This window comes from Aricia agestis, chromosome 11 (genome assembly GCF_905147365.1).
Source record: "Aricia agestis chromosome 11, ilAriAges1.1, whole genome shotgun sequence".
NCBI lineage: Eukaryota > Metazoa > Arthropoda > Insecta > Lepidoptera > Lycaenidae > Aricia > Aricia agestis.
The window spans coordinates 3,818,880-3,828,178 of NC_056416.1; the positions used below are offsets into that span (position 1 = coordinate 3,818,880).

A 9,299-nucleotide genomic window follows, 5' to 3' on the forward strand; every position below is an offset into this window, starting at 1 on the left:
GTTAAGATATACAAATGTATGAATTGTTTTGTTGAAAATAAATGATATTAATTTTTATTTAAAAATCCTACAATGTGATTTTATTTACATCCTAATTATATCGAATTACTAACCATTGGTGGTCATCACACATCGGCCAGCGCTGTGTCGAATGTCGATGCCATACAAATTCTAGCTGAAGTCCACACAGCAGGGGCGTAGCTAACGCCGTATCTGTCATATACGGGGCACCTAAGTCACGGGGGCCCCCAACGACCCTCAGCAAAAATTGTAAAACTTCCCGCCCTCTCAAATAAGGCCCCCAAACAAATTTATTACGGGGTCCCGCCAAGTCAAACTACGCTTCTGCCACACAGTAAGATATTGTGACAAACAAGAGTTACCAATAACCATAATACTAAAAATAAAATAAAAGTAATATTAAAGGGGGGCTCCCATACAACAAACGCGATTTTTTTGGCCTTTTTTGCTCTATATCAATAATAGCAACAGATAGGTACTTTACTTGTCTACTTTAATATTTAATAATAATATTAAAATAAAATAAATAATTAAGGGGGGCTCACATACAAAAAACACAAATTTTTGCCTAATTTTGCTCTATAATGTTACGGATGTATGTTAAGTTGGGTTTGATATTTTTTTTGTTGTTTTAGTACTAATATCATGTTACATACCAAATTTCAGCTTTCTAAGACTTCAGGAAGTACCCTAACAGTTTTGATGATCGGTGAGTCAGTGACCAAATTGTGGGTTTTTGGACACCTATAAAATCTAATGTATAATAGCTACGATATTCAAACTACGCGCATTTAATAACTATAACCATGTCACTATATCTTAAAAATTTCAACTATCGGGCATTATTCAAACCAAAGTTACGAGGGTTCAAAAATACAACGAAACGTTTTGAGAAAAGGTAGGTAGTGTCCTTGCGCGCTTCGCTTGGCTCATCTTGGTTCGCTTGGCTCATCTTGGCACTATTTATTTTTGAAGGAAGTTAATTTTCGAAAATGCTTGGTCCGCACATAATGGGTCGGCGGCGGCGGTCAGGATGCGGACCGCGGTCCGCCATTTGGTGACCCCTGCTCTACAGGGCGTAACAAAAATAAGTGATAATACTTTAGGGTGTGTACGTGTTCCTTGTAGAGAGTTCACTGTGAAAGCAGCAGCACTGAAAGACCAACACTTTTTTTCACTTTTGTATTGGGAAACTTGTGACGCTCGGGCCCTTGCGTAGAGGTACACACCCTAAAGTATTATCACTTATTTTTGTTACACACTGTATAATATCATCACATTGTTTTGTTACACCTTAATGTGTAGTCTGGAACTGTGAGTAGAGTTATATCTCTATATCTATATCTATGGACGCTTCACACCAACGTCAGTCTGGGCCCGTGGTAAGTACCTGATGGACTTGTGTTAAAGGTATCAGAACACGGAAATATATTTAATACTTTTATACTATACATATATTTAAGATTTTTATTATACGATACACATATTTAATACACATCCATAACCCAGGAACTTTGAAAACTTTTTGTTTCGTCGGCGGGATTCGAACCCGCGACCCCCGGCATGAGCTACCAACGCGCTCACCACTGAGCCACAGAGGTCGTGTTAATTAGTACTTTAGACCATTTATTTTCAGCCTGGATTTAAGAGATAATTTTAATACGCTTTCAAAATAAAATATTGCTTATACTTAACTTTAAGTAAAACGATATATAGAGTACAAGTACATATTAACAATTAGGCAAAAAATTACAAAATATTAAAGTCCCAAAATTTTGATGACGAACCTACCTAATTACTACGAAGTAGTTATAAGTTATAACTCAAGTCGTAACTTGAGTTATAAGTTTTGGTAGGTAACAAAGTTTAGGTGGTTTACTTTAGATTATTTAATAGCCTGTACTACTATAATTTAATTGTATCTAAAATCCATGTGGAATAGACACAGAACACACTGTGGGAATATAATTCAAATAGCTGGCGCACTTTGATACCATCACTATAAAATTTTAAGTAGGTATAGGTATACCTAATTATAAATTGTAAGCTAGGTATTATCACGTCTTACTCGATTAATTTCTGAGGTTAAATTGTTGAGACGTTGTTACTTACTTGAATTACTTAGGTAAGGTGCATTGGGGTAACTTCGGAAGAAAAAAAAAATGGGGATATTCCGAAAATGGCAAATAATTACCAAACAGAAAGTAATTTTGAGCTCTGGCTACATTAACCGAGACGCCAATTTAATCACCTCCCCCACTTCCTTTCCCTCGAGCCGTCAGCCGGCAGTGTATGTGCACTAAGTTCATTTTTTCGCGCCAAGTGCAATTTTATGATTTTTTTGGGATTATCGAAATTATCGAAATTACCCCGTATTGTTTTACACAGAAATTAGGTAAGTTACGTAATATTTTGTTTGTTTTAAAGAAGCTTTGACGTTTTTTGCTTTCCTAAGAATAGGTTATGTTGCTCTAGCTATGATTTTTAATAAACATTCGAAATAACCCCAGTGGGGTAAATATGTTAACGAAATTTCCCCAAAAATTTTTTCATAGTCTTTTGCAGGGGTGCGCAACATAATATAAAATTCCGATTTGATGGTCCTAAAATATGGATTGTTCTATTTGTAGGACAAGGTTACTCTTGAATTATATAACTATTAACCTATCATTATACAAAAAAACAGCTTATTAGGGTACCGTTTTAGTCGTTTTAGTTCACTAATCAACAAAACTTAGTTGACTACGGAACCCTAAAACGCACCCCTAACCAGCTGATTTTCTGTATATTGATAGGTTAATAGTTCTATCTCTGTTAGCTACCACTTTCGTTGGCTTTTTTATTGTTCTTATTTTATTTATTTCTTTGCTCCAAATGTTGAGGACATCTGCATCCCCGATGGGGTAATTTCGAAAATTTTTCGGTACAAAACTTAGTTTGGTGTCTTCTATGGCTTGTATGCACAATGTTTTTGTATGGGGTAAAATAGAATAAAAATAAATATGTGCCTTAAATGTATTATTACATTAGGTCGTGTTTCGGCTGATATTCGAAATTACCCCTTGAGTATTCGAAATTACCCATGAAAAGTAGAAATAGGGTTATATTTTAAAGGGGTAGTTATATCAGAATCCGTAAATACTTTTGAACTAAAAAATATACAATTCACATGGAAATATGTTTATTATAACTAAAATGTTACAGTTATAGGTAACAATATATACAAATTCGTCTTCTAAACTTGAAACAATGACACAATATACTCACTCTTCCAAAAACTTTACGAGATTGCCCCAATGCACCTTACTATATTGTACTCAATCATCTAGTATCGAACAAATAATTACGGAAAATTCTTACTCTATTGTGTACCTAGAAAATACAGTTCAATTCTGAATTCCTTGTTTTTGGTCGGCGCCGCTATTGAGTCTTATTGCCTTCGGTCCTCCGTAGAAACTAGAAACTTTTCTAGAACTTGCTTTATAATCTACATAATAATATAATGTTATGGAGCTCATACCGCCGTACTCAGAGATATTTAATTATGATTAAGATTCAATTTAATGAAGAGTTCGACAGATAATGTATGGGGGCTTAAGTCAAAATTTAATAATAATAATAATTATTATTATTATTACATTAGTAATTAATGTTCTACTCTGACTGCGGCAGATAGAGAAGGGTATCGAGTATCGACTCTACCAAATATAAAATATACAATGTTTATAATATCTTTTATCTACTTAGTAGGTAATTAGAGATCGAAACTAGTACAAGTAATTATTATTAGATTGAGTAGTTGCTTCAGAATTAAGTTTATAGATAGAATACGTTAGTAGGTACTTTATAAATAAACAATACGCAATAATATAAGCATAGATACCTAAATCATAATAATATTATTATTACGATTGGTCATTTGTGTCGCCAGCAATATCTATCTCTGTAGAGTGTAGGTACGTGACTAATTCTGCAAATGTAGCATAACTACGCCATTCTGAAAATTATTTTGCATCGAACGTGTCCATTTCACGACTAATGAGAGTCGTAAGTTTTCCCTGATTATAGTTTTTACCAATAGCTCGGCGGACGCGATAGTTAGATAGTAACGGGAACCACAAGTTGTAATGCGGTCTCATAACTGCATTTCAAGGAGTCTGTATAATCTGCCGATAATTATTAATTAATTACCAACAATACTGCTTTAACTAGTTTCAGTGCTAAATATATATTGCTTAGAACCAGACTGTCTTGTAATAGGGTTTTAAGTACTTAAATATTAACAGTACGAGCATATCTGTAGCCATAAAAACACAATCGAACATAGAACCGCCACCTTTTTTTGAAAGTCGGTTAAAAGTTGTTGACTATGGGTACTATTTAGATCTAGAGGTACTATTTAGATATTATACATTTTTATTAAATATATTAAGTATGTATTTAATAAAAATGGAGAAAATCATTAAGTAGGTATGCATGATTTTTATCTTACTGAAAACGGTAATTTTGTCAACATTTTTCATTTCGCGTATCCTATCGCAGGGCCGTATTAGCACAATGGGCCCGGGCCCGGGGCAATGATTTATTATTAGGGTCCCAACTTTTTTTCTGATATTTTAACTATGTTAATTACCTACATTTTCTTGTACATGCAGTAAGCATTCCTTATAATACTTAAACTTATATGTTATCAATTATCATGTTTAAAAAAATATTTTCTCACAACAACGCAACGTCATAAAACTTTTATGACGTTGTTGATGGTTTTTATGACAAAAGTGCATCAAAAGGATTGATTTTGGATACCGAATAAATTGCGATTTGCAGCAATAACAATAATTATTATAAGTATGTAATTGCGTTTTAAGGCGTTAGTTGGGAGTCAGGTGCCTAGAAGTTTACGAGCAGTCTCGGTCGTCCATGTGTATACCGAGTATTGTAGTAAAGTCGGTTATCGTATCGATGACCCGCGGTCACTGTCAACACGATACCACTGTTTCCATTGTACCACACGGCACGACATTTATTTGATTTGAAATAGACTATTTGGTTTCCCCCGGTCGTAACTAGTAAGCAATCGCCATGAACACCCGTTATTCCAAAGGATTTATAATTTTTCAGTCTCTATTTTCGTGCGTATCCGTTGAATTTAGTGCTATTTACCCGACTGCAAAAGGAGGGTTATGATTTTGACATGCTATGTATGTATGTATGTTCATCTGTTCCCTCGTAACTTCTAAACTACATATCAGAATTCGACAAATGACATATCATTAGAAGTGTCTTATTTTTTGGTACGTAGGTAACTTACAAAAAGTAACAATTGATTAATAATTATACCTTTATTTTGGGTCTCCCTAAGCCTAAAGTGGATTATTACGCGTTAGCGTCAGTCTTTTGGCTTTCCTCAGAAGCTTAAGTGAAGGGTGAAGATTAGTATAATAATAGTAATATAAGTAGTCGCCTTTTGATAATAATTATTATTGTTTATACTGAGTTTAAATTAAGGATCAATTACTATTAATACTAAATTAATCGTACCTTTAACATGTTTACTAAATTGCTGCTCTCATTCCTTCCCTGATAATGTTATTCCTGTGCTACCGTAATACCGTTAGTTCAGTCTCTACCCCTTCACTTTTGAGATTGGCCGGAAAATCATACTATCGATTACGGCAATTAAGTTTCTAATTAACTACGGTAATTAAGCCAGATTAAATTTCCATTAACTAATCAGATAAGAAAAAGTTTTAAAAATGTATTATAGTACCTAAGTATTTAGAAATGGAACTACTAATAGGTAATGTCCATATTCAAGTATTCTCTCTAGTATTATTTCTATCTCATGAATTGCAAAAACCAATTACTTAATATAGAAAAAAACTATCAATATCAATAAACATAGATTTATATGAAATGTTAATTTTAGCCTACTTATGCACTTTCTACACTTAAAAGTAAAACTAATTTCTTAATCACTTCCTTTTATCTGTCTGAGTGCTTTAGTCTCGGCATCAATAAGCGTTTGTGGATCAAAACAAGTGAAATTGGTTTTAGTATTCATTATGTGTCGTATATAGAATTAAAGCGCATTCGTGTCGTGTTAACCGTTACCGTGTGCCCGATTTATTTGGCGACTGGTTTGCGGATGCTGGGTAAAAGCGGCCGCCGCAAGCGGAGCGCCCAGTCGCCACTAGCGAGGTTCTCTATACGCACGCGTTATGCTGCTATACCTCACGTGTATGCTCGCGGTCGCCGCCGCCGCGCCGCACTACGACCAGCGGCAGGACGGTGACTTCAACGTCCGCGCGGACGTCCAGAACGTCGTCCTCCTCATCCTGCGGCCGGAGAAGCTATCGTCGAGCTTCGTGGACCTGTTCTCGAAGAACGCGAAGCGCCCGGTGCAGCACAATAACGAGGAGCTCCAGGAGCGCGCCGGCATCCACGCGATGGAGGCCTTCGTCGAGCCGAACGAGCCATACAAGGTGGAGATCGGCGCGGAGGGGGAGCGGTACCCGGAGGCCGACGAGGATCGCGAGGTGGAGGTGGTGATAGCCGGGCGACGGCGCCTGGACTCGGAGCCCCAAGCCGAGAGGGACGAGTACAAGCTGATCGGGGCCACGGAGCAGTGCGGGCCGGGCCGTGAGCGGGACCCCGTCACCCTCATGTGCCGGGCCCCGCTCGAAGTCACCACGGACGTTGCCGAGGCGGACCCCCCCTCGTTTCCGAACTGATCTCCTCACGGTTTTATCATTAAGTTAACTTATTTCTATTTATTATTCGTTTGTAAATTATGTTAAATATTAAGATAAAAAAGTTTGTTAATGGTGTTTTATTTTAGTTCTTGAAAACTAAAGGTACTTACAGCTGAATTTAGAAGGTACAAACTTATAATATGACATATTACAGAGAGTAGCGACCTCCGCAGACTTATTTAAGTTCTTGTTTAGAAAATAACTTTCGCGAAGTAGCTAGGTAATAGTTATATATTATAGTTATATATACTATTTCTAACTTTGAATTGAAAGTTTGCTTTCTAAATCATTATTAGATATTGGAATGGAATTTATAGTAAGTTGTAGAGCTTCTAGTAGGGAAATTAAACGTTTGAATTTTCTTGTGAACTTGTACAGTATGTATACCCATATCAAATAATCTTAGGTAAGTATATTTATGAACATATTGGAATTTATTACTAGGAAAAGCAATTTAAGTATTCAAATAATCAAATAAAACCTTCGCAATTTCTCCAATATTTAATCCCAGCGAAGCTTAACTTAACTTCAACTTCAAGTTTCAACTCTGTACAAAATATGATGCACGTTCCCAGAGAGCTTCATATATTAGAATAATGACATTGGCAAAAATAAACCTTCCCTAAATGAAAACTGATTTGTTTACTGCAAAAGTTGTGGTACTATTAGAAAATGCATTACTTAAGCTTATCAGCATTTTAACAAAAAATAAGCTGATGTCAGATTCTGCAAAATTAACAATTAAACATCGTGATTGCTATGTATTTAACGAGTAGGTTATAAGGTTAATTTTAATACTATTCTGAATAGCAGATATGACTTATACTTAGATGATTTATAGTTTGAATTCCTTATCTGTTGTCTGTTGAGGTCATTGGGCCATTTCTGGCTTTGATAAAACCGGGGCTCTCCCAGTTTTATAATGTAACTCGAAGTAGAGAATAGCAATTTATGTTTTTATTAATAATCAAGATTCAACTTTAAACGCTATTTTGCTATTTTTAAAGCCCAGGCATTTTTGTGTTTTTTTTATAACTTTGCAATAGCAAAACCTACCTACTACGCAATATCTAACTACAGTCTATTTAAAATATCTGCTTTTGAACCGGTCTCTCGAGTTTATGATAACTACGAGTTTCCTCCTAATGAAAATGTACTACATAAAATAAGTTCAATGTATTACGAATAACGAACATTTACGGTTTACCTATACCTTTACAAATTGCTTCAAAGCGTTTTAATGAATATTGTTTAAATGCAGCCCACATCAATCATGTAATTGTTCCTATTCATTGATCCAAAAATACAAATAGAACTAAGCTCTGTTAAATAGCATCACTTAGTTCATAATATAATGATCATTAACCATGTTTATATTATCCCACCAAAAACATGAACTGTAAAAGGAGCCTGTAAAAGGAGCCCAGCAAAACATTGCATAGCTATTCAATACTTCTGTCATAAAAAGTTTTCAGATCACATTCAAGCCAAGCCTTCAACTTATTTTGTAATTTAAATCAACATTCCGTAAATGTATCAATATATTTCTTTATTTTATAATTATTATAGTGGCTTGCATAATAAGTTTATTTATTTTTTATTCATAATTATTAAAGTTAAAATAACTTTAATAATTATTAATAAAAAATAAATAAACTTATTATTTAAGGGGGGCTCCCATACAAATTTACGGTACAGAACCCTATGTACGCCAGTCCGACTCGCACTTGGCCGGTTTCATAATTTTTCCTTTCATTGTGAATAAAGACCTATCCGGGTACCAAATTTCAAGGTTCTAAGTCTACTAGAAGTACCTTAGAATTTTGATGATCTGTCAGTCAGTGAGTGACAAAATGTAGTAACTTTGACCATCCGTAACTATTAAACTATTTATCAAAATTTCATGTAATTTGGAGGTTAAGCTAGTTTTCATACTTGCTTCTAGGGACCGAAATTCTAAATCCCTAGCTTTGTTAACATCGAAGATAAAGGAGGTGTGAAATAGCCGCGAACTGCTTCGAGAAAAGTATGGTACAGCCGTGCCTTTGCTAAAAAGCTTGGCGGGGGCACGGCCGTGCCCCCAGATTATGAACCTTAATTATTATTATTGAGGTTGTATTATATATTATTTATTTTAAATACCGTATCTAGAACATAGTAAAATAACAAAGCCGCGATTGACAACATTTGATACTTCATTGTCAATCGTGGTTTATATAGAAAATGACAAGTTTTTGACAGGGAGTCAATGACCGCTACCGCCATATTTCGCCCAGTACAGTATAGGAACAATAATAGTGACATTTACACAGCAAAACAAACTATGATAATGTAAAGGTTAACAAGAAAGTGGAGCGACTGTTGACCGATATTGAGAGTAAATAAAGTGAAAGTAAAACGCATTTCAATTAAAAAAAAATGATTTTATAGTTTACCAAAAAATCGTGTACTAATACTTTATTTTATTAGTATATCTTGAGGATAAAAATGGATTTGACTAGTGTATTGCTAACCGAGTAGTTA

The 9,299-nt window shown here is 35.0% G+C and overlaps 1 protein-coding gene across 1 annotated transcript; it reads left to right on the forward strand.

The window, feature by feature from the left end:
* Positions 1–6,159: 6,159 nt before the first annotated feature.
* On the forward strand, positions 6,160–6,843 carry LOC121731648. Its single transcript, XM_042121194.1, has one exon. It carries the CDS (start codon positions 6,243–6,245, stop codon positions 6,753–6,755), a length of 513 nt encoding a protein of 170 aa, XP_041977128.1. The 5' UTR covers positions 6,160–6,242; the 3' UTR covers positions 6,756–6,843.
* The last annotated feature ends 2,456 nt before the right edge of the window (positions 6,844–9,299 follow it).